The sequence below is a fragment of the Neodiprion pinetum genome, chromosome 2, assembly GCF_021155775.2.
Source record: "Neodiprion pinetum isolate iyNeoPine1 chromosome 2, iyNeoPine1.2, whole genome shotgun sequence".
NCBI lineage: Eukaryota > Metazoa > Arthropoda > Insecta > Hymenoptera > Diprionidae > Neodiprion > Neodiprion pinetum.
Window position 1 is genome coordinate 1,768,224 of NC_060233.1, and position 26,005 is coordinate 1,794,228.

General features: G+C 38.6%; 1 protein-coding gene across 9 annotated transcripts; it reads right to left on the reverse strand.

Annotated features, from left to right (window-relative positions):
- ACXD (Adenylyl cyclase X D) lies at positions 1-25,216 on the reverse strand. Of its 9 annotated transcripts, none has more exons than XM_046613278.2 (21): positions 24,981-25,216; positions 17,996-18,332; positions 11,743-11,877; positions 10,868-11,088; positions 9,538-9,694; positions 9,254-9,403; positions 8,516-8,634; positions 8,141-8,388; positions 7,598-7,953; positions 7,201-7,472; positions 6,797-6,985; positions 5,951-6,131; positions 5,250-5,333; positions 5,017-5,115; positions 4,760-4,903; positions 4,584-4,679; positions 4,376-4,499; positions 3,872-4,090; positions 3,431-3,668; positions 3,147-3,282; positions 1-2,463 (listed from the first exon to the last, which is right to left on the reverse strand). In XM_046613278.2, the coding sequence occupies exons 2-21, from the start codon at positions 18,110-18,112 to the stop codon at positions 2,299-2,301; spliced, it is 3,450 nt and encodes a 1,149-aa protein (XP_046469234.1). In that variant the 5' UTR covers positions 18,113-18,332; positions 24,981-25,216; the 3' UTR covers positions 1-2,298. The 9 variants fall into 9 exon arrangements, with proteins under 9 accessions (XP_046469234.1, XP_046469233.1, XP_046469237.1 ...); XM_046613277.2 differs by having other exon boundaries at positions 24,785-25,216; XM_046613281.2 differs by having other exon boundaries at positions 6,797-6,973; positions 24,072-25,216.
- Between the last annotated feature and the right edge of the window lie 789 nt (positions 25,217-26,005).

Genomic DNA, 26,005 nt, shown 5'->3' on the forward strand with positions numbered 1-26,005 from the left:
TTAGACTCTCGTCATAAATATTTTATTGAAAAGGGATGAACATGCATCGTCGCGGCACTCTCTCACACACCCATACGCACACATACAACCCAATTCATGCATCAAATTGACGTACAGAATCATCATTACAATACATGTTATTAGTACTATTTACAATTATACACAATTAATTACATGAAAAGTGTATATTTAAGTCTAATGCACGTATCCATTTAGGCGTATTATGTATACACGGTACATGCCTTACCTAGATTTTACATCTATATACACAGATATTGAAAATATAGTTTCGCGACTTACGCCTTGGATTAATTTTTCTATTTTCTACTGACTTGAAATTTATTTTCTATCTCTTTCCCTATCGACAAATAAATGATTACAGGGGTTCGTGCGAGTTCAAGCCAGGCCTGATATAGTTAAATTATTTGTCATATCAAATTCCAATACACACACACGTATAGATATACGGACGTATAATCACAACAGCTAAATCCATAAACCATCGGTAAACGCGATTTTTCATTTCTAAATTCATACGGACGATTTTTTCGGTTACTGTTCTTCCAACGCGTGAAAATTATCACAATCAGCTGCGTTACTTTGTTAATTGTTCTATAATTAAGATACTTATATACGTCGAACACATGTAAAACGATGAACTTGTAACGCTACGACGATTTACACCATACTACATATACACCTATATGTTTCATAAATACATGTACGTATAAGTATATACAGAGTTTATATTGTATAAATTATATAGGCTTGAGTTAATTTGTTATACCCTTACAGAGGTGTAATGATTTGGTCTGTCTATAATATATTATTTATGCATATGTGTCTTTTGATTTTTTGCACATTGATCTGCATTTCTACACGTCATATATAATATACATTTAATGTGGTCGTGATATAGATATACACATTGTTGAAATATATCGTCAAAGTGATAATAAAAAATATACTATATGTATATGATATACGCTGTTAAAAATTACGAGTACTACTTCTCGTGTCAAATTTCACACGCTTTGGTGCAAAATCGGTATAATTTTCTTTGATTTGTGCCCGTTATACGCATATGTGAAAAATTTGCATCAAGCCCTGTAGAGTTTTCCGCAAACTTTCTTATTCGGGGTGAAATTTTTGTTCGATTTTATTAGGTCGAGTAGAATTTAGAGATGCCTGCGCATGTATTTCAAACTACACGAATATTTTTCACATTGATATACGCTAATAGTTATATATATATATGTATATGTATATATGCTATACGATTACCAATGATAATAACAACGATATTATTAATAGTCGTAGTATTTTTCGAAACTGATTATGCGTCCTTGCTAGTTTATTATGTTTTTCTTTTATTTTAACTTTAGTTTCTTACTATCGAATAACATGTGATATGATGGACGTGAAAAGAAAAGATTATTATTGATCACTACGTGTCGCGAGCTTTGGTAAAATTTAAAAAAATACAATCGATCAGATGTTAGGTACCTACGTGTTGTTTGTTTTTAAATCGTGAATAGTTCAACCGACAGCAGAACTGCAACGTTTTAAATCTGTTCGTTAATATTATATAATTATACCCTACAACGTATAATCTTTTCGCGGATTTAATTCAACATGGAAATCATGTATAATAATATGTACGATTTATACATAATTTCCATTATGTCGTCTTTGGTCATTTTGAAAATTTGTTATTCACACACACGCATACTATTTTCTATTGCATATTATATGGTATATATAACCATACAATATTGTACATGTATTATTTTCTCTCTTTTCGAGACAGAGGAAATATTTTTACGTTGCTGACAATTATAGATATATACATGTATATATAATGTATGTAACAATGTCCGTGTAATATAATTCATACAAGGTCTGACGATTTATATCTGACTTGAAAATCGAATCGAATATTATACACACACACAGGCACACATGTTACATATACATATATACGTTAGGCATGTTGTATATATCTGATGCTAAAATGCATCTACACTGTGAGTCTCGGATACGAAGAATGTGAGACTGGCTTTTGCGAAAAAGCAAGCTTGATTCGCACGTGTGACGATGAATTTAATTGAGAAATTTCTTAAAATTTTTTGGGGATATTGAATATTGCGTTTTTTTTTTTTTGGTAGTTTTTGTGTACGTGCAATGTTTCAATCAAATTATCGCAGATCTTGTTTAAGGATGGCATTATTGAAATGATAATTTTTCTACAACAACTTTTCAGTGTTCATCGCGATTTAATCAGCGCGCCTCGTTTGCTCACAATCTTGTCTCCTGTATCGATTCCAATCTTTGAATTTGCCGACGATCGTTCACCGCGACGAAATAAGTCGTTACCAAACCCTTTGGTTTCACGTACGTGTCTCCCCGCAATTCGCACTTGACACCCTGTTGCTCCAACAAGGCTGCAGTTTCCTTCGTTACCTGCAGACATAGGCGAGGTTAGAAATAAAATGAAATTCAAAAATTAGCTCTCAACTGAAACTTTTTGTTTTGTCAAGTTTCGAAATGGAATTATAGTCCATCGAGGTTGCAAGTTTCATCCGGATTCGAGTCGCATGATTTCATGATTTTTTACTTTTCAACACTTTGAGTCATAGTGGTAATAAGTATTCTTACCGCCTATTTTATATCCGATTTTTGTATAGTTAGAGAACTTTGAAAAACGAAGAAATAATTCATTTCCGATAAAGTTACTCCTCTACACATATACATTGTTTTACATAAATTATAAGTTTTGCGGATCGCTGATTACGAATCCGAAATAGTATTTTAAAAATTCAAAATGGCGGATCCAATATGGTGGACAAAAATTTTAAATTCGATCTAATCCGGAGAAAAAACTCTGTCCAACGGTTTTTGTGGTCGCCGATTATGAATCTGAAATCGGATTTTGAAAATTGAGTATGGCGAATCCAATCAGAGACCCCAAAAATTTGAAATTTTAGTCGGGCACATTGGATCCGTCATTTTGAATTTTTGAAATCCGATTTCAGATTCGTAATAAACTACGCGAAAAACCATCCAACGTTATCATATTATAAAAGTTGACTCGGCGCAATAATGTGTGACTCAAAGAGTTGAAACTGCAACTTTCTAGTCTATACCTGAATTTTTCCCGGGACTCCGGTAGTGTCCATTCTCGAGGCCATGTTCACAGCATCTCCCCAGATGTCGTAAAGCGGTTTTTGCGCTCCAACCACACCGGCTGTCACTTCTCCGTGCGAAATGCCGATCCTCAGTCTAAAATATGAAACATGATAATTGCAACCTTTTGTTTTTTGTTTTTTTCTTCAAATTATTCGGCGCAGTAACGCCGCTTTGAACATTTCGAAGATCGTTCGATCGAAGTTAAGTTAAATTTGAAACACGTTTCACGTGAAAATCTTACTTGTACGGTTCGATGTTCGATATTTTCTCCCTGTTGATACCGTCGAGGACGTGCATCATTTGGGCCGCGAATCTAGTCATGACTGTTACGACGTGTTCTTGCTCGTGGTAGAGCCGATACTCTCCCGGCTTTCTTTCCCCGTCCGATTCGCCGTCCTCGTCCAGGCTTCCCGATCCTGAACTCCTTAGGGAGTCCCTGTGACCTGCGTCCAGACCGCAGGCCGCCATGTACGTCGTTCCTGAACGAGAAAGGGTAAAAGAGGAGTGATTGTCGGTGAAAAAATTTTTTCTATCCGTCGCAACTTGGCCAGTGATGTCAAATCCAAAATGTTCTTGAAACTATAAATAATAAAGCCCTGAAGCTCAAATTGCTCCAAGTGTTTCAAGTTTGTTTAGCAAAGAACAAAAAAAAACTGCCCCCCTCTTAACGCGATCAACTCACCAGCCACTTTGATTTTCTCTACTCTCAGAAAACTCTGCTGGAACAGTAATTTGTCGAATTCGCAAATTATCTGGTTCAGAATAATGAGAATATTTTTTTCTGTCAGGTCCGTTTCGTCCATCGACAATTCGGTAAGCGATGCAAACATCACTGCTACCGTGTCGTACGGTTTGTGATAGAGTTGTTCCTCGTTTCTATTAGTGTTCAAGTAAAACTCGGCTGAAAGAAAGTTTTAAGTTTAAAAAAAATTTGTCTCGCATTGAAGTCGAATTAAAATGAGGCTGAAGTTAGTAACGTCAACGTAACGAAACGTCAATGAAAAAATCATCATTTTACAATTTTATGTAAAGACTTTGCAACAGTTGGATTTTAAAAATATTAGTATATATTTTATTCATCGTGGTTCACTAAATTTTAGACATTCGTGCTTCCTCAACACGCATCGCTGCGGTAACGTTACTAAAAACTTTTCATCGTCGTTAATTAAACATTCTTTAAACGAACCGACGTGCTCCGGAAGGATGTTTCTCAGCAACATTTTGTTAGCATTTCGCGTGTGGAATGCCTCGTCCTGTTCTTTTGTCAGCTGCCGTTTCCACTGGTAGTCAAGTCTGTTCAGGTACTCTGCCTGAAACGTTATATCATTCGATTAATGAAAATGTTTGTATAAATTTACACGTAATAAGTATAAATTTAATTTTCAACCGCTCACCTGACGGTCGATTATGTGCAATGAAAATGTGAGGAAAACGACGCTCAGAATGTGAGCCACTCTGGGTTCCAATTGCGGGTTCCACGATTCGCCCGACTGTGGAGGAATAAACAGGGTCGCGATTATTTCGTCAATAACGATGTTTTACGATTGTTTGATTTAATTCGAGTTGTCACCTGAAACAGGGCCGATCTGAATACCCAGATGTTCCAAGTGTAGAAGCCCATTATCGAGCATCCGATTATGAGCTTGAGGCAAAAGTGTATCCGTAGGAAGAGAAAGCTCATCAATATTGCCAGCGAACACGTCTGAGTCATTTGCTAAAATTTCCAAAAACATCCGTATAGTTTTGTGAATCTTACAGCTTAAGACCTGAAGCTGTGAATTAATTAATAATTATGCAATTGTGTTAAATTTTTGCACATTTTCTTACCCATTGCGGTGTGTTGCACTCTACGTCAGATGCTCCGATCGCTGTTATGCTCGAGGTGATGTTGTTCAGGGCGAGGTAATCCACGTTTTCGCATTCCACCTTTATTGAGAGAGAGAGAGAGAGAGAGAGAGAGAGAGAGAGAGAAAAAAACAGATTGTGAGGATGCGATTCTTTCATATTTGATACGAAACTTTGTTTTTTTTTTTTGGTTACAAATTATACTCATCACGTACCACCATGTCCACCATGGCACAGGCTGCCAATAGAATTGTGATCACCAGGTAGAGACAGGTTCGTAAAAGAGTGCTCCAGACAACCTGCGGTTAGCAGAGAAACTTTGAGTTATATTCAAACATTTCGATATGTGATTCATGCATTTATTCATTCAAGGAAATTTAATTATAGGTGAAACTGTAAGTTTTAACAAAGTTCGAAAATTTTGATCAGTCGATCTTTTGATTAGTTTGATGAGTCTCGTTCAAATTTTCACAGTCAGAGAGAACATTTTCATCTTCTACTGAAACCGAGTTTGAACCTTTGTTTAAAAACGACGATAACTTTTTACAATCGAGATATAGTAAGCATGTGTTTTTAAAGCCAGCTGTAAGTCATATTAAGGATTACGGGTGAAGTACGTGACTCGATCATACGTACGAGTATTTTACGCTGATTACGTTACGAAGTATGTGTTGTTTTTCATCGCGGTTGTTTTACATGTGTTTATTAGGGTGGTTAATTTTTCAACATCTTTTTTTTTATTTAACGTGCCAAATAGAAAGATTTGTGACAAATATTGGAAATAAAAAATTGTCGCAAAACTTGGAGGAGGTAGGAAAATGTTGTGAAAACTTAAACATTAGTAACCCTGGTATTTATATCACACAGGCACGTTACACACGATTCGTGCCCGCACATGTACAACGATTTCTCATACCTTGACGCTTGTCTGATACATAAATAGTAGCAGTTTATTCTCAGGCTGGGGAACGTGACCCTCCTGTTCTTCGTGAGGGTCCTTCCACCTTGTCCAAGCGTAATGGAGCCACGTGAAAGGCAATAACAAGACTAGGAATGCCATAGCTATTCCGTAAGCGATTCCCGTGCTTACGTGCCATCTGAAAGTTACAAAATATTTCTGAATTACACGTGTTTCTCAATTAGAGTTTCAATCATGTATCCAACAATGATACATTTTACTTCGATCGAGCCCAAGGTGCCAGCTAAAGGTTAATCATGCATTTTACAACTCGATTAATTTCTTGCGAGTAATATTTGAAACCACTGTCTTGGTAACAACGAATTAACAAATTGAATCGAGACGCAAGCCACGTGTTTTCTTTATACCCATCGGATACATGTTACGCGGGGCTGTATAAGAAGTATATATATTCGCAAGATAAACTCGCGAACAAGCGATAAACCGTGTTTTTCTTGTATTAAGTGAGATTAGATCCGAAGACCAGATTTCGACCACGAACAACAAGACTAGCGGTTCGATATCGATTGACGGACAGATTGCATTCCGTACAATAGAGGGAGATATTTTTTATTACACGTATCGTATTTGTTCTTATTTATTTTTTTTAATAGTTTTCGTTGGGCATGACATCCAAACTATCAACGTTATTCACTGAGATTACATCGCGTTTACACGTAACGTGACTCTGGTTACATAAACGATTGTTGCAACAAAGTATGATGTAAACTATCGCGTATGCAGCGGGGAACATGTGTTTTTACAACACTGCACGTTGGTTGGATTAATGTAAATTCGACTTACGCCGACTGCGTTAGACTCGGTACCAAAGTCATGAAACCCATGCAGACCAAAACCAATCCGGCACAGCTCACGTAGAATTTGAACAGCGGGTCGGATTCTCGCATGAACGGCAACTCCCAGGTCAAGTCGTGGAACGTTAGGAAAAACGGGTTCAGGTGCTCGGCTTTGAACCATTGCCTGGAAAACAGTCTTCGTGAAATCAGAGGTGATTTTTTTAATCAATCATAAAATTGCCAGGGTATAAATATACCGTTTTATATACTTATTTCAGGTTCGTCCTTATTCAGGGTGTCGAAGAATTTTTTCTCCCCCGTTGTTTTTGAATTATTTGAAGTTGTTGGGGGGGGATTTGTCAACACCCTAAACAAGGACTATCCCAATATACATGTACGTGTAAAACTCACTCGAATTTGCTCAGCGGCATCTGTTGTATCGCAGTTTCCATATGAGCGTCGGCTGTCTTGAGCATTTGCTGATACTGTCGTAAATTGGTTCCCATGAAGGCGGTTCGCCTCCGAAACGTGCCGACGGTGACATCGGCGTGTCCATTAGCGACTGGCTGACTTCGGGTCTTGTTTTTCGCTGAAAATGAAATGCTGGGTCTTGCGCTTGATCTTCGGGCCTTAAGGTAGACTCTGGACTCTGTCCCATCCGGTGTCAAGAGGTTCTCGCTGTTCTGCAACAAGGTTCGCTTGTCAACGATCGTTATCGCGCCTATTCGTTGTTGAATCGGAAGATTTCTTCCTCGAGATTCACTATTTATTCAGGATTCAGGATTTATAAATCGGACCGTTAACGCACCTCAAACGAATCGCGATCATGGGAAATTAGAAGAGGCGATGGCGACGGCGTAAGGAGGTACGTTTTTATCTTGTACTTGTTGAGGGTCTCGTTGTTGACGGATTCTACCGGCGTGCAATTGTACTGGCTTACGTCCAGCAGGTTCAGGGTCTGTTGGGTAACGTGAACCTTTCCCGCTCTACCAGTTTGCTCCATTTTATTCGCTATTACGACGTCGCGGGACCAGACGTCGTATTGCCATTTGTTCGCCCCGATGATACCGGATATTATCGTACCCGAGTGAACTCCGATTCTCATGTCTACGTCGAGACCTCGCAGTTCTCGCACCTTTCGGATTATCTGGATCATGTCCAGACCTGAGGAAAATACAAACATCCATTCACGTTACGGATTTTGTGCTCGTATGGGATGCGGAACAGACCGGGACGGCTCGTTTGAACATTTTTTTTTAGCCGTGACAAATAATGAAAGAAGAGAGTTGAAAAATGAAATGAATTTTTTTTTTTTTTTTTTTTGGCGTCGTCGCTCTTCTTCTCTCCTTACCGAGGTCGACGCAGCTTTTTGCGTGATGGGCGTTCGGGTTTGGCACGCCGCTAACGCAGTAGTAACAATCTCCAAGGAACTTGATACGCAGAACGTTGTGTTTTTCCGACGCCTCGTCAAAGCTGCCGAAAAGATCGTTCAGAGTCTCGACGAGCTTTTGAACTGGCAGGGTTACCGTCAGACCGGAAAAATTTACAACGTCTGCGTACAAAATGCTCACGTTCTTGTGCGTTTCCACGTAGAGATCGCTGAAAACGTGTTTACACTTTTATTATTTATAGTCTGTACAGAACTATTATAGTTTAGTGAAATTAGACAGCCGCCGGACATTCGCATCGAAATATCCAACGATAAAGCTTGTTTAATAATTTATACTTGTAGGGTGTCTTCTGTTTTATCGTGTTGTGCTCCTCCATGAACTTGAATATGTTTCTGAAGTCCTTTTTTATCTGTGCCGCAATGTGCTGCGGCAATATACTCCGCGTTAGCTGTTCCTGTAAATATCGATGATCAAATTATTTTTTTTTTAAAACGACGCTTAATTGAGCGAAAATTGTCGATGCTGTTATCATACGAACGTAATTCCAATCTCTGTTACAACGATATTCGACTCTTTGAAAAATTACGTTCCTTCTCGTAATTCGTCAATGTTTTATTGGACTTGTATTCCCAACCAAAAGTGACTATCGGTGAGAATATCGAACGCTTCGCGATGGGATAATAATCTGAGAAAAAAAATCAATCGTAACCAAGTTGACGAGATCATTCGTTTTTGAATAATAATAATAATGCCGAAAAGTTATTGAAATTTGTGCAACGAATCTCTAGTGAAATTTTTTCAAGTTCATATAGAATAAAGTCATTGATTTTTCTGAATATCTATGAATTTTTTGGAATTTTTGCCGATTTTGAATAATTTCGTTTTCCAAAATTTTCCTTTTTTTTTTATTACCTTTTTGGCATTATTATTATTCGAAAACGAATGAACTGATCAACTTTGTTACGATTGATTCTTATCAGATTATTGTTCGATCGCGAAGTGTTCAATATATTCTAAGCGAGACTCACTTTTGGCTGATGATATAATAAATTTTAGGTAGCGAAATAACGAACCTCTTGTTCCTTCTCGTAGTTTAGCTTCAACGTTGATTCGACGCATTTCCGCCTATCAAGGAACGACCTTCTGATTATGACCTCGTTCATGAAACGGAAATAAAGTCCCAGTCCGTTTACGCATATGAAGTAAATCGCGTCCGGTACCAACTATGGAAGCGAATTGAAAACTATGTATAATGACGACGATGATGATGATCTTTCTGGTTAAATTCCGAGGAATTAATTATCGCTACTCGTGACTATAAGTGGCGGTTCCTTTAGCACATGCGTTATACAATTACCTTGCCAAGTAGATACCTCTCGTCTTTGTACGTGACCAGTGCCAGGCTGACCAGGTGACAGAGGGTGGCCGTCATGCCGAGAAGAAAAGCGTGCAGGTTTTCCGTCAACGGTAGAAATACGTAGCAGGCCAAAAGCGTGTGGGTCGCGTATGCCGGCCTGCGATTACGATACTTTGTCGTTATATTTTTGTATCGTTGGACGGCGGTAGAAGGGTATTTTGAATTTTGATTGATTTTCACGAAACCCTATAAATTTTTTTTTTCTTTTTTTTTTTTTTTTTTTATTAATCATTCCAAGCTGCGAGCAGGTTGCTAAATATCGCAAGAGAGAATTTTCCCGCGTTGTTTCTTCCTTCGTTACCCTATTTCTTGTTTAGAATACCTACTTTTCAAAGTTTGACGTTAGGGATATTTATAGACGAGATGTTCAAGCTATTTTTACGTATGACGTTTAATATAAATATCGTTAACGATAAGTTTGCTCAAGACAAAGTATGGGCAGACCATTTTGATTTTTTTTTTTTTTTCTTCGGTTTGTTGGTTCCAGCCGTACGGATGACGGAAATTCTTCAAGATCACCTTTGGTAATTATTGCGTTATGAAGTAAATTATTGTCGTTAGAAAGAAATTGATTGGAAGAAATTGTGAAAATCGAAGGAACGATTCATTTCCGAGAAAGTTACCCCTCTACACACACACGCGCACACATATATATACACGTTTTACAAAAATTGTAAGTTTTTCGGGTTACTGATTACGAGTCTGAAATCGGATTTAAAAAATTGAAAATGGCGGACGAAAATTTCAAATTCCATCGAATCCGGAGAAAAAACTTCCCCCGGGTGTTTCTGGGGTCGCTGATTACGAATCTGAGATGAGATTTTGAAAATTCATTACGGCGAATCCAGTCAACGACCCCGAAAACCTCTGCATAGAGTTTTTTCTACCGTATTCGATGAAATATGAAATATTCGTCCGCCATGTTGAATTTTCAAAATCTGATTTCAGATTCTTAATCAATGATTCCGAATAAACATCTACGTAAACTTTTTCGACCGGTTTCGATACAAATTTGAAATCACCGTCCGCCGTATTGAATTTGTGAAATTGGATTTCAGATTCGTAATCAGTGAACGCGAAATATGAAATATTATTTTTTCATAAAAGTTGAATCTTGGGGTTAATGCGAATTCTGTCGTCAGATGATTGTCACCGTGGCGTGAGAATTCGCATTCAATACATTTTTTTTCCCATCAATCAACGAAACAACGACAAGAACAAGGCTGTAACGAAACGATCGTTTAATCATCTGTATGAGAAGAGGCCATACCTTACCGCCGGAGTGTTGTTGCCTTGGCTCGCGGCGCGGTAAAGAGGCATAGCCACGTCGCCTATCACCAGTAAGGCAACCGTCAGGCATGACAGTAGAACAGGCACGCAGGGATCCTTTGCTACGAATTTTGTCCTGCAGGATAGCGTGATCAACGGGCAGAGAAGCACCCCGATCACACTGTAAGTGATTACATCGGGTAGCGCACCTTCCAAGGTACCCTGGAACAGATGCGCACCCCGATAACAGGGTTCTTTACTTGTTCGTCGATTGGGCTGTTCGTTTTTTCTTACTTTATTATTTTACCATATTTTACTAAATTTAGGTGAGTGTAACAACACAGGTATACAACGTGAGGGGAAAATCAATAAATAAATAAAAATTAAGTCTCTGTTGAGACAGACAAATTTCGATTCTATGCATCGGATTCAATAACCGGAATCATTGTTTATTACTCGTAAAGTTTGCTTGTTTTTATGTTCATAGATAAGTCTTGAAGAGTTTTCTGGTTTATGGCTAATTTGGGGAGGTAATTTGCGTTTGGAGTTTGATACGAGAAAGTTCATGCTGCCTTTTCTTTTTTTTTTACAATTCTAAGTTTGTTATTAATTGTTATTTTCGGATGAAAGTCATTTTAAACGCAAAACTCAAGTCTGCCTGGTTTTTATTTACGACAAATGTTCGAGGAAATGGGTGAATTTGTCTTAAAATCTGAAGTATCGTTACGGTTTCTACAAAAACAAACTAATTATCCAATGAAACACTTTCTCTCGTATATTAATTACGTGTAAAAAAAAGGAAGTTCGACATCTAGAAACCAGACTAAAAATTCTTGTTGGACGGTGTTATTGGCATTCCTCGTTATCTTGGCTTACCATTGTGACCAGTACGGCCGAGTGTACTATGATCAGGATTCCGTGAAGTATAATGAAGAGGGACAGGTATCCATGTTGTAGTCTTCTTTGGTAGGTTAGATAGAGTTTTTCCAAATTCTTGTACTTGAATTGTTTCTGAAGACATGCAGATAAATCGTTTCAGTTATTATATCCATTTAAATTACACGCTATAATATTATAGATCATTATATATGTCACATATATAATAATGTCACATAATTAGGTGTTGATTGTTTGATTGAATTCGTAATGCGGTAAATCGTTATTATACAGAGGTAAATAGTACGAGCTGTTCCCCCTGATCGACGGGTATAAATTGTTAATTTGCCATGCACTTGAAATCGCGACCGGCAAACACTTGTGTAAATTCAAAACTGTTGTAAACCGGCTTGATACTGTGCTCGGTGTAACGTTTATAATTTAATTAGATCTGATTAAGCATCATCATTCCCGTAACGTTACCGCACGCATCTCGTCGTTGTATCGTGGGTGTTTAATTTAGTTGGAAAGTTGTTTTTAATCGATCCGCTAATTATCGCGTTAATATTCATTTCCCAGATCGTTTATTATTCACCTTATTATTTACACTTTAATCTCGTGCGTACATCTGATATATACGTATCTTCTAAATTGTATCCGTAACACGATCTAACACGCAGTCGTTGAAAACAACGGTTATAAACATTCTATCATACGAACGATGAGTAGGAAATTATCGTGGAGAAAAGAATTAGTTTCGAGTCGTGTTAAAAACGAAATAACAACAATAGTAAAAAAAATTAAAATAATCCGATTAGTTACATTATTTTTTATAATACATATAGCTGTTCGAGTTTAATAATTTTTTAGTACGATGTTCATACCGACCCGAAAAGGTCTCGGAATTTTTTTCAAAATTATTTAGCCACAGGTGAAATTTGAATAAAATCGAAATATCCATTCCGAAAATGCCATTTTTGAAAATCTGAAAAAATTCATACATGTTCTATGATTTGAAATGTGATTTTCAAGCATCACGCGATAATGGGATCTCAATATTTACTCTTTTTTTTTTTTTATTTGACCTTGGGAAAAAAATCTTGGGAAAAACCATCGGTTGGTAAGAACATAATACTTAAAAAATGATCAGAATCGAAGAGGGTGAGGTACAATGGGCTGCTAATTTCACACGGAATGCCCTATATATGTATACCTATAAATATCGACTCGCGGGGATTCTAAATAAAGGTGAAAAAATAAACAACGTGAAAAAAACCGTACGATCGTATACAACGAATATATTTTTGTGAGACGCGCTTTTCGAATGATATAACGCATACGTATTTACAATATATATATATATATGGTATTTTCAAAAGATTTTACGACCTTACTTTGTATATACGTACGTACCTATACAATGAGCCTACAGTTATCAACTCGAAGCCACATTGAATTATAATCGTCTGAGAAGCGAATAAAATTTTTACGCTCGTGAGCCCAGATTTTATTGATTTATATAGTCTGAATATCTTCCTTCGTTCGTATTTTTTTCTAGACTTACGATGTAACCAAAATTGATGTAACGATTAACGTCAATATAACCGTTCCTTCATTTTTATAAATCAAATTCTCGCGTAGAAACGGAACGACGTCGATTTGGAGAAGTTGGTAAAAATTCTCGGATAACTCTTTGACTAATAAATTTCAAGGCAAATTTAGTTGTCTTCAGAAAAATGTAATTTTGAATATGAAGAAGAGAAAAAAAATAATTCATAAAAAACAAAATATCCGAAAAATGAATCTCATTCTAGGTAGTAAAAATATTATAACTCAATTAATTTTCAATACTATTAGCTGAAAATTGACTGTGTAACTTTCAAGACACAGATCTTCAATCCGGATTGAATTCGAACCGAATACAAGGCTAATAATCTGAACGATGTAGGTTTTAGTAACTTACCGGAACCGGGAAATTGTCATGGGGGAAATATTTGTTTCTCGAAAAAAAAAATTGTGGCAAACCTGATTAAACAGCGACGAAGAAATTGTTCTGCAATGTGAAACGCATTCAGATATCAATCGACCGACTGTAATAATACATCCATTCACAACTAGACGGCTAGCAGCTTGTCAATTAGCTCTGGTTTAGTGTTAATTATAGTTTGTTGTTATTAACGTTGTTAAATTCTTTTATTTGTATACCCGTGAGCTAGACAAAATGCCGTGTATAATGTGCGCGTCGCAGGTATATTATTTTTGTCAAATTTAATAGGTCGTATCTTTTAAAGTATACCAAACATTACAGCCATCGTTATTAATCGACTAAAAATTGAAAAACCGTTTCAAATAAATGCAAGTCGATAAGTTAATAATAATAATAATAATAATAATAATAATAATAATAAGCCTATTTTAATCAACAGACTTTTTCCTCCTCGACATTATCTCCGGTTAATTAATTAATTAATTCGTTCGTTCTCTCGTTCGTTTTTGCTAAATGAAAATCGTACCGCTCAGAGATGATCAACATCCTGTGAAATATATCCTTATACTACCACCGATATTCTGTAATCACCGTCTTATCGCTGGCTGTTGCCGGCTCTGAAACAATGCCAGTTATAGCCGATTGTTTTTCTTTATATTATCTCATTATAGGATCGGTAGGAAAAGATCTTTTATCGCGATTAAATAAGAATGAATTTTTAGCCTGTCGAAAAAACAAGCTCCTTATAGAAAGTACTATCGATCTTGGGAAGAAAATAAATTACACTTGAAATTTTTGTTAATTTCATTTACATATTGTTTAATACTAAAACCTTCTTTCGTTTTCTTTTTGTTATAGAAAATCACAGGCTGTTTGTAAATTGATAGTCAAACGGTAAGATTAGTTACTGGGTAATATTAATTAAAGGTATTAGTGTTGGTTGATGTGTAAAAAAGATATTCAATATTCAGCGGAATATTTCTTGAAAAGTTACTGGAAAAAATCCTATCTTTAGTCTGGAATACCGGGAAAATAGTCGGGGAATTTCAGATTCCAAAAAGCGTAGGAATCCTAAATTTGAGGGATTTATCTCGTTTTCGAAATTTTGCGATATTCCGGATTCCCCGATAACGATGTACGAATTATTTACCGCGCGACTAGAATAAATTGAATTATTTCGTACCTTAGAGCTTAGATGAGAAGCTTGAACGGATCTTGATGAATGACGTTAGAGAGAGTTTCATTTCAATGAAGAATGTGTAACGTATTCATCCCTTGCACTGATCATACAAATAGAAAAGTTAATCGGTGTTCGTTTATAGTGCGAAAAACAAAAGGTAGAAAAAAGTCCGCAGTCTGGGTCCCGAAATGTCAGACGTCCCGATATCGCTTATAGAGTACCTATAATATTGATTGGAGGCATGAGGCAGGCAGCCCGGTGCAGGGATTGAGCCTTGAACTCTTGGCCTTGTCAAAACCTCGATATTCTATATTTAGAACAATTCGATTTATACCTTGTGAGGTTAGTCCCGATTTGGTTTCTCGGTAGGTTGGAGGAATACGTTAAATCAGTCGAAGCCCGAAGCACAACTGTCTCTCTAATTCCAGCCGTATCGTGGTTATCCATCAACACACAACAACGTTTTTCCCAGCAGTAACGGCACACGCATCACATCCTCTCTCTAATTGTCACGTTCACAAACAACGACAACAAAAACAACCGATGAACTACTTGGCACCTGTTATTACGATGGACTTCGAAACGATTTATTGGTACACGGGTACAAGACGATGCAATTTCCGATCGTTCACTTGGTATCAACGCACACTACACTGCACCAACAATAAAGAAGAAGAAGAAGAAGAAGAAGAAGGAGAAAAAGTCAAAGTAGAAGCATAATCGTTTCTACTATATCCAATGTGCTCGTTGATCCGCGGTATAATGACTATTCGGTAATCGCAATCTCGTGCAGCAACGTGGTCGTGATGTAATGGTGTTCTCATGCTTCGGGAAGCTTTAATATATCCATTCAGTGGGTGCCTGTATTCGCAGCTAGTCCGAGAGACGATGACGGGTTTAATGCTTGCGGATGCCGCGGTCTCTGGGATGGGAGGCTTTGCCCGGGGAAACGGCTGCTGTCCGGGAGAAGGAAAGGTAGAAAAGAAAAATGAGGAAATCGGATGTGAAAAAGAGCGTGGTTCGCGGTCTATAAAGGTCTATAGGTCAGCGTAACCGCGCGCGCGGCACAATCAACCACGGCTTATAAACGGACCTGCACACGCGCCGACCGTCTGCCGGAGAAGAGGATTCTTGTCACTGACGGAGAGAATCCGGGGATAACACCGCGGATGACCAGGAGAGCAACAGTGGCGGCTTAAACCAGCTGCCTGTCTGTCTTGGATCTCTGGTTTAGCTAACCATGAGCGACACGCACGCGCCGGGAGCTTCCAAATTGCTTCTGGAACCGAGCTTGGTGTACCAATGGGATGGGTGGATGGATGGATGGGTAGAGAAACAATTGGATGCCAATATCGCTGCTACTAACAAGATTTCAACGTACGGTAAACCTTGGGGTAGGTCAGAGACCACGGCAGTAAAGGTGCTGCTGGTGGTTGTGATTCTGGTCGTGATGGTGGTGGTGGTGGTGGTGGTGGCTAGGATGTCAAGAACGTGTGCGCGTTTCCTCCGACCGGTATATTGATCCACACTTTATTCACTTCGGTTATGGGCGGGCAGGTGCGTTCAGGTATTATATACGTATAACCTATCCATGCATAACTAGAGTAGTTCGCCAAAAAAAAATAATTCCATGCAAAAAGTATTTTTTTTTTTTGCCTAGCACTCTAATGTATACGTATGTACAGGTCCAGTATATTGTCTTTTTAACCGCTCACGTAACGCCTGCAGATCTCATGAATATGATGACTTTTTATTACATACATATAGTGATTCGATAATGAAGGTGACTTGCAGACGCGCGATTCAATGACCCTGCTTATAGACGCGATTATTATATATCTATAGTACGCTAATTTTAACCGTCGTTATGTGACAGAGTCGTTCGTCCGTTAGGTTCGATCTGTTGGTTGCATTGGATTTAGGAAATATCGGCCACACTGTTCAATAACGATCGTTATATCGTTAAGTTGGTTTCATTGTTGTGGGAAAAAGATCTAGCCCGCGGTCAACAGGGTATAAAGTATAGTTCGAATTGTTTTGCATATTTTGCAGCTTTTTGTGTTAATTTGAGAGCAGTTGATGACAGTGGTCTTGTTTAATTTTAGAATGAAATTAGGCATTAGAAATTAGTTGAATGAAAGAAAATATGTTTTCCTCAGTTTAACAGCTCTTCGTAGTAAATTGGGGGGGGGGGAGCAGAGAAGTGTAAAAATGATTATGGCGATGCGACAAGCCTGATAAGAAAGACATCAATGGTATAAGATAAGAAATATCGATTCTGGCAAATTTGCTGCGTCAATTATTTGACCAAGCCGTGACACAGACATCCGATCAACCGAATTGCTGAACGGCACCGAGCGATGATTACAGCTTTTGATGTCATCCATGGAGAGTCGCAACATAGTGCAGGACTTGCAACGTGTGCGGAGGTTGGAGAAGCAACCACCAAATCCAACGCCAACGTGAGGAAAGTTCACAGAATTGACTTACTATTGATTAGCTTGCGACCCTGATCATCGACGGTAGAAAATGCGACTCGCATGTTTTTCTTTCTTTCTGAATGATCGATCAGACCCGGATTTTTCGCCGAGAACTTCTTTCCACGTTTTCCTGAGGGTCCCGAGTGTCCTGCGAAGTCCTGCAGGTACCTGCCTTGGATGGTTCCGCATCCTGATGTAGTCCATCGAGCGATTAATGGACATCGGTTGTTACGATCTAAGGTAACTCGAAGGAAGGAAGAAAGAAAGAAAGAAAACATAACCAGTCGCTTTTCTACCATTGTGATATCGATGTCGCAAGCTTGTCGGATTGATTCACCATTGATGCAATCTTATTGGGCTTTAATGTGGTTCGTCAAATTCTCCTTGCTGGTCGCGTGTTGTTTGTTACCCATGCTCTCAATCACGAAACTAAAATTCACCACCAAATCCAAGGCAGTTGACGTTTGCCTATCTTGGCCGAGGATCAATCGGATCTAAGAGGTCTATTCTCACCGTATGAAGTGTGACAATGATACGATGTGTGTGCACATATATAATTACGAGTATGACGAGTCCACAGGAAATTCGAGGTGCCGCATCACTTACCCTCAGGCTTGTCCATGTCCAGTCATCGAGGTTGTTCGCCGAGACGATGCGAGCCGCGTCGACTTTGAGGGATGTTAACGAGGTCCTGGCGACCAGCTCCATGCTACTCTGGTCCATGATGCGCGGATTCACTATATTCCACTGTCTGCCAACAACTGTTTCGACAATTGGACTGTTCTTTCCACTCAATTTCAAACTATAATTCTATAGAATATATCTCAGGTATTTTTTGCCCCTATCGATATCGGGCGATGTACAAAACGGACGGAGAAAATCGCCATCGAACCCATGACGCAGACTCCTCTTCTATATCGGAGATCAAAATGGATTCCGTGATCTGAGAACAAGGTTATAACACCATTAGGTTTGCATGAATATTAAAATTTGTGTGATTTAGAGTTTGATCATAGCTCAAGAGCTCACTTTCACTCCGTACCGTGGAGAACCATATTAGCACATCGTTCTTTGGTTACGAAAAAAAATTTTAAATAAATTTAAGGACTGTAGAGCAATAAGTACCATAAGTTTTTCCTGGCGCTATACACATACGCATGGTATACTACCGTTCAACGAATTTTTAACGTAATTGTTGTCGATTATAATAACCGATGGCGAGCGGAAACAATAAAGACGTTCCGATCACCAGCGTGGTGACGCATTTGCGCCGATTTGCACGTGGGCTTCGCTTTCTGTCTGTGTAAATATCCTCCTTCGCTATATCATTATGGCATATAATCACTTCGTTGACGCGTTTTGAATGGCAAGTGCAGTTGGAAAGAGAAAGAGAGAGAGAGAGAGAGAGAGAGAGGAAGGGAGAGAAGAGGATAGTCTGGGAACTTTGCGTTGTGTAGTTATATTTTTTCTGTGTGCAGCATGTTTGTGCATGCTGAGGTACCAATACGAAGTGACGCTACCAGCCAAAGATAATTACCGTACCAAACGTACCCACGTGAGAATGATATTAACACTCGCATTTGACTGTTTCTGAAGTATTCGATATATATACATACATATACCTGAGAAAAAATATTGTTTCGTTTGTGTTTTTCCCTCGCTATCCGATTGTCTCAAACGCGCTTGAGAAGATTTGTTTTTGTCTATCGATTGTGTTTGACAGAATTATTTTCCTCTCGTCGTTGACTCAGAATTTTTATTATCGTATCGTCTGTTCGAATGGGATTGAAAATTTGTGATTTTTGCTCAGCACGTCGTTATGACTATTTCGATGGTAAGGAGGTTAATTGAGAATTGAAGAAAAATATTGAGGACATAAAAAAGGAACGGAACGAGAATTTTTTTCGTCAAAAATGCGAATACCTGAATAAATGCACGCGAAACGCGTTTTTATATACACACGATAATGTGTCTCGATTTATGCGTATCACACCTTAGCTCTGTTCAAGGAAAACAGGTTTTACGCGAGATTAGCCACTTGTTTATATAGGTATACTTAATTACGGTGTGCATGTACATACTATACGTGTGTACGTGGATGCTGCTGTTTTTGCCGAAATTAACCGGGAAGGTAAAGTTATTTTCGATTCTGGACATCGTTTCAATTTATCTTTTCACATTTCATTATTACACCTTACAAACGTCGAGTCACCATTATACCGAAGTTCTTAAATGTATAATATACATGACGATGATGATTCAATAACTGATAAACCAATTTTATTTTCCATCCTTGCTTTACGTAAAATTTTGTATATTTGATATTGAAAAGTAAGCATATGTGCAGCGAGTGAAATTAGAGTTGGATACAACAAAACAGTGGGATACATCTCACACACACACACACACACACACACACACACACGACACTCATATCGCAAATCATTGGATTATATAATGGAATTGAGTCATATCCGTCGTTTCGTTTTTTGTTCACCTTTTCTTTTTTTTTTTTTTTTTTTATTTCTGCTAACTTTTTCGAACAAACTCTTGTAGCACATTTTTAAAATTTCTGATCTATAATTAAGGACACGCGAGCGGGGAGGGTAATTTTCTTACTACACCGCAACCACTGCGTGTTTCAACACTCCAAATCGTCTGCGAGAAATATATTGGAGAACTTTCCACTCCACTCCAACTATCCAGAGTTCCGTAGACCGTATACTAACGATAGGTGTACTGCTGGTGTAATAACAGATAAACAAAAATACTTTTATGCAACGTGAGCATGTTTTGCCCGTTTTTTCATGCCTGTTTTCCGTACAAAAAGTTCCCGCTTCAATGACGGTAGAGTTAGTCTGCGAATGCGCATGCGCGGAATACTGAAAATACCACTTTCAAGTCCTAGGAGTGTCGAAAGTGGTATTTTCTGCACTCCGCGCATGCGCTGTTGCAGACAAGTCTGACGTTACGCGACCCTAACCTCAATTTCGTGCTTCGCGAAAAAACGCCCGACATAATCTTGTTACGTAACGAATCGTGCGCAATAATGGAGCAACGTTCTTTTCGCCTCGCGTATTTTCAATATATTCGTCTTCGTCTCACCTACGACTCATATTGCAAACTCAAGCTCGGCCCGAAAAGACCGAGCTTGCCTCTTTCTTACACAATGTACTATTATTACCGCGTTGTTTTTCTTTCTCTCGTACCGTATCGCGGGCGTATTTTTTTTTTAAGTTTATATGGAAACCGTCATGCAGTAGGCATACCTAAACGTGATTAATTATTGTTATCCTCCGAAGAAGCCAGCAAAAAGTTTTATAATTTTTTTTTTTTTTTTCCTCCGTCGTCCCTCTTCGTTCGCGTAATTTTCCGCGGCCTAAATACCGTCTAATACGACGAAATTCAATTGCCAGACGCCCTCGACAAACGATTGTGGATTTTTAGACATATGCGCGGGGCGTGTTATTGCAAATCTGTTATAGGTAATACCTACGATATTACACATATTTTGGCGAATCTGCATTTTTTGCACTCGATGCTATACAACCGTCTTGTATTTAGTTCCGTATGTTTCTTTTTTTTTTTTTTTTTTTTACTTCTGTCGACCAATGGAACGAAAATGGACGAGTTATGTCACTTTTAAAAATGTAAACGAATCACTTCTGCAATCATCGTTAATGTTTCCGTGCATGTATTATAGAATCGACGCGTAGGCATTTGATTTGAAATCTGTTCAACCTTCGAGAACGGAATAAATTATACACCTTATAGGCATATATGCAACTTTTTCTTTATTTTACTTTTTTTTTTTGTTTTTATTGGGTATAATCGTTGCACGTTATACAGGGTCATAGATTACACAGACCGTGTTTGAATCGAGTACCTCGTACGTCGGATGTGGTTTATTATAATGCGGGTGACGACGATTACGATTATTGGGATTGAACGCGGTATTCGGCGATCCGTGCGATTTGGTTGGTATACTCGCGTTGCGGGCGATTATATTGTTCAGGTGATATTGTACACACCGATCGGTATATAGGTAATTAAAAAAGTTAATGAGATGGATCTAGATAGATGTGTGAAAACAGATAAGCAGATTATAACGGATAGATAGATTGATATAGACAGGTTTTTATCGCTCGGTTGCCTCGTTTACCGTTGAACAAAGAAATATAATCATTAAATATATACTTGAATTCACTGTCATACTGATTTTGGACGGTGAACCTCGCGGCTATATGATTGTTAATTAATTTTCTTACTTGTCAAGTGAGGTGCACGGATTTTTTATTCATTTTATTTCTTTTCTTTTTTTCTCTCTTTTACTTAGAAACTCACCGTTGGCGTTTATATCGCAACAATTTTTTTGAACGACAAGGATGAGCTCAATGTCAATTCCTTTGATTCCGGTAATTAATTACAAACCTGCAATGCGCTCGGCGTCCGTATTACGTATACTTATGTACCCAACTACCTATTCATATTACAAAGGCGTGACAATCGTTCCCCTTGCACAGAAATGACTCACGCGTCGTTCGTCCGTGTGATTCAGACTCGCATCGTTCTTATGTACGTATTATGCATTTGATATCTGTGTGTATACTGAAAAATGTAAAATTAGAGAGCTGACGGAATTGGCGTTCAAGTCGAATTTCAATCGCATCGAGTGTTTCAAGGACCGCATCATTTTTATTCATTTTCTGCCTCTTTTTTTCGTCGCTTGTTATTTATTTTTATTTTTATTTTTTTCTTTCTCTCCTCCTCTCTTTTTCCCTCTCGTCGAAAGTTGACCCTGACCATACATATATACGTGTGTATTTCATTTGGTAAGAAGGAGGACTATGACCGGTATCTACGAGTCATGAACGCAACATTCGTTAGGCCTCTGTCAGGTTAAAATATTCGAGAAGCGGTGCGGGACACATTTTGAATACGAATATGTCACTTGTATTTGTGCAATAATGATGATGATGATGATGATGATGATAAAATCGGTACAGGTGTAATAAAACGTAGCCGTGAAACTGCAGCTGCACGAATGAAATCCCTTTTCTTTTTCGTTCTCCGTTATTATTATTATTATCATTATTATCATCATCATCATCCTCATCATCGTTGTTGTTATTATTATTACTATTGTTATCGTTAATTTTTTTTTTCCTCCTATTAAATTCATTTCCTTTTTCCGTTCATCGATTATCACCTGCGGAAGTTCCCCTTTCGTAAAAGGATCGGCGAGCATCGATTCCGTTTCCGTTACAAATCAAACGATCATTTATCGTTAGCTTTAGGCGTTCGGTATCCCGTATATCAATCATCCGTGAAAGGAGGCGTAAGTATATGCTTATATAGCGCATCTTACCGATGTATACATATATATATATATATATATATGTATAAGCCGGACGAAGTGAACTATTATTATAAACTAGAACGTACAGGTGTATGTATACATATATATGCGGGATATATTTAACGTAATTGTGCTATGTCAGGCAGGAGCGAAGGCGGCTGTTTAAAAGTCTGCGATCGAGACCTGAATGAGACGCCGGAAATTTATCGTTTTAAATAGAAAATAGTGGGCGGAGTGTATATATGAATGAATGACCGAATGAATTGCTTTAAGTGTTTAGCTTTGATCTTACGTTTCGATATTTCGCTTTTATAATCGTTGAACCTCGCGCATAACGCGGATATTCGAAATTTCTGCTGACACAATCGTTCGGACCGGTAATCGGTATAACGTATACTTTATTATATACTTATATACATCGTATGTGTAGCTCCTGCTAGTCGATTACATGTATTTCTACACACAGCGTACTTCAACTTCGCTCTCGATGTACACGCCATTGGTTTCTAATCTCGGGCGGTATCATTTGAAAACAAAAGTAAAAAAAAAAAAAAAAAAAATTTCATTCTTCTATTTTTGTCTTCTGTTTTAATAACTTTTTTATCGATAAAATTTTAATCCTCCGTAATGATTTCCTTCTCGTACACGCGATGTGTGTATATTGCAATAATATAATATACCTAACGCACAGACAGTGACGATTTATACTTGAAACACAGGAGTAAATTTACAAGCGTTGAAATTCTGTATTGTTGAATTTGGCTGTAAGATAGCAAACAAAAAAAAAAAAAAATTCCTCTTTTTTATTACGATATATGTATAACGAATTTTTCATTTTTTTCACGTATATCGATTATGACGAAATGGATTGTTGAGAAATATCTCGCATATCTTCGATTCACCGATCAATAGTTATAGATCACCAAATTTTTGCATGTGTAAGCATCAACGCAGTTACTTTTATATATTTATAGTGTAGCTCGAAACCCAGATTAGTAATTAGTTATTCAGATCGAAATATATCTGAGACACTAGGTGGCGATTAATCAGCTATTGCAGAAACGATGTAGAACGATATAATACGTAATCCGTAAGACCGGAAGCTGGGAGCTTGGAGATAAAGTATGCAAGACCCTCGACATTGTACCGTGCCTTCCGAGCACATAACGCTCAGGTTGGATAATTTATACATCGTGGATATACAATCGCGTTGGACTTAACGTTCCTAATTACTCTGTACATATATGTATATCGCACAAGAAATAAGCCGGAAATATACCAAAGGCGCACAGTGTATAATTATTGAAGATATCGTATACGAACCTGCAGGGATTGGCGGTGAGGAAGAACGCTTTAACTTCCGTGAGAAAAATAAAAAAAACAATAAATACCGGTCGTCGGTGATAAAGACTGGCAAAGCTCGGTTAAGAATTCGAATAATAATAATTGACCGTGCCAACGTGGCGACGACTTTGCGCCTGTGTGTTTGTGTGTGACTAGAAATTTAACCTTCCTACACGGTAGGTTGATTGGTAGGTGGTAGGATATCGGACGAAATGTTTGCCCAAATGGTAATTATCACTGACTAAGCTCCCATACTCGACTAACGAAACAGCTTTGTAATCGTTCCTTACGATCCCTCTCGAACCTCCTTTGGTGTCTGCACGATTCTAGTCGACGCGTACACCGTTGTGTGTATATAGGTATTTATTACGCTATGCAAATCGCTCCTGGCAGTGTGAAACTCATCGTCCGTTTTAACCGTTTCTCAGAAAACACGAAATATCGTTGAATATAACTAAGGTATGCCCTGACTTGTCGTTTGTCGTTACATTCACGCGTGCTTGGACAGTTCACAAGTTTTTTCTAACTTTACTAAGTCGGTGCGGTGTAAGAAACGATACGAAATGTGAATTATGTGAACGTTGACAGGTAAGCACAGGCAAAGAACGAAACGGAGATACACGTTACGAATGCACGCCAAGCACTCCGGCTATAGTTGTTGGTAGGTACAACCAATGTTGCAGAATTCGAACCTTTGAGTCATAAACAACAGCATAGTTTCACCGAAACGTTATTATCGTCCATGCGTGCAGCAACAACCGTTTACTCAATATCTACACCTTGTTGAACTGTTTTTGTTTCCAGTCACGGTGCTCATTGTTGCTTCGCCTTGACTATAATCTTTGTAATTTTCTTTACGCTTGTACACGGTGAAGGTACCACACACACCTTACACGCTGCTTTTGCATGTGTAACTCGACTCATCACGACCGTCGTCACAATCCACTTTTACGCATGTTTCACATACTGCAGTACTGGGACAGTTCTCTTTTCTGTATCCCAAATATACTGTTGGTTCTTGGTGACCGTAGGCCGGTTCACGATTAGGTTTCAGGAATCAAGTGACCGTTGGGTTTCACCTTGTGGTTTGTTGTATCAAGTCCATGCACACCTAGTACTGCACACCGTCCTCCCCCACCCCCCTCCCACCCCCGCCCCCTTGGAACGATTGGAATCGCGGTTTTTTTCCTTAGTTCTTGATATCCTGCAGTCTGCCCTTGCACTCGTCGAGTAACCGATTCCCGATTCCAACTCACTGACTGACCGACTACTTGTACCGTCGATGTTCGGGTTCGTCGTTTTAAAACCGGCGCGTTAATCCAACGATCGGATCGAACCAACGGAGAGAACCGAATCGGCCGATGGAACGATCGACAATGATGAAGGCCAGAAGAAGCCGGGTGACGGTAACCAGACGGATTTTAACCGCGGACGTTTCGCCGGTCGATCGCGTTACTTGCAGCTTACTGTTGCCCGGAACAACACCACCACCACCACCGCCGCCACCTCATTCCAATTCTCAACGACTGTATTCAGGCATCGAGGCACTAGTTATCTATCATTACGTCTCGCCGCGGTGCCCCTCGTCCTCATCCTCGACCTTCTCCTCTCCTCCTCCCTTCTTCTCACCTTACGGGATGATAACGAGCTGTCGATAGCATCGATATATGTACCAGATTTACAGACGAGTTATGTGTACACAGTAGGCATACGGATTGATAATTGTCAACCGAATCGGGGTAGCCTGGAGGAAATGGGACATCGTAGAAACTCGGTCCTCTACAATTTTCATCGAATTCGAACTGAATTAACCCTTCGCAGGGTCGCCGCACACCTGAAAAATTTGGAAAACTTTGAATTGTCAGGGCATTTTTGATTTGGTTGTGAAAAGAAACTGATAATATCAGTTTTCT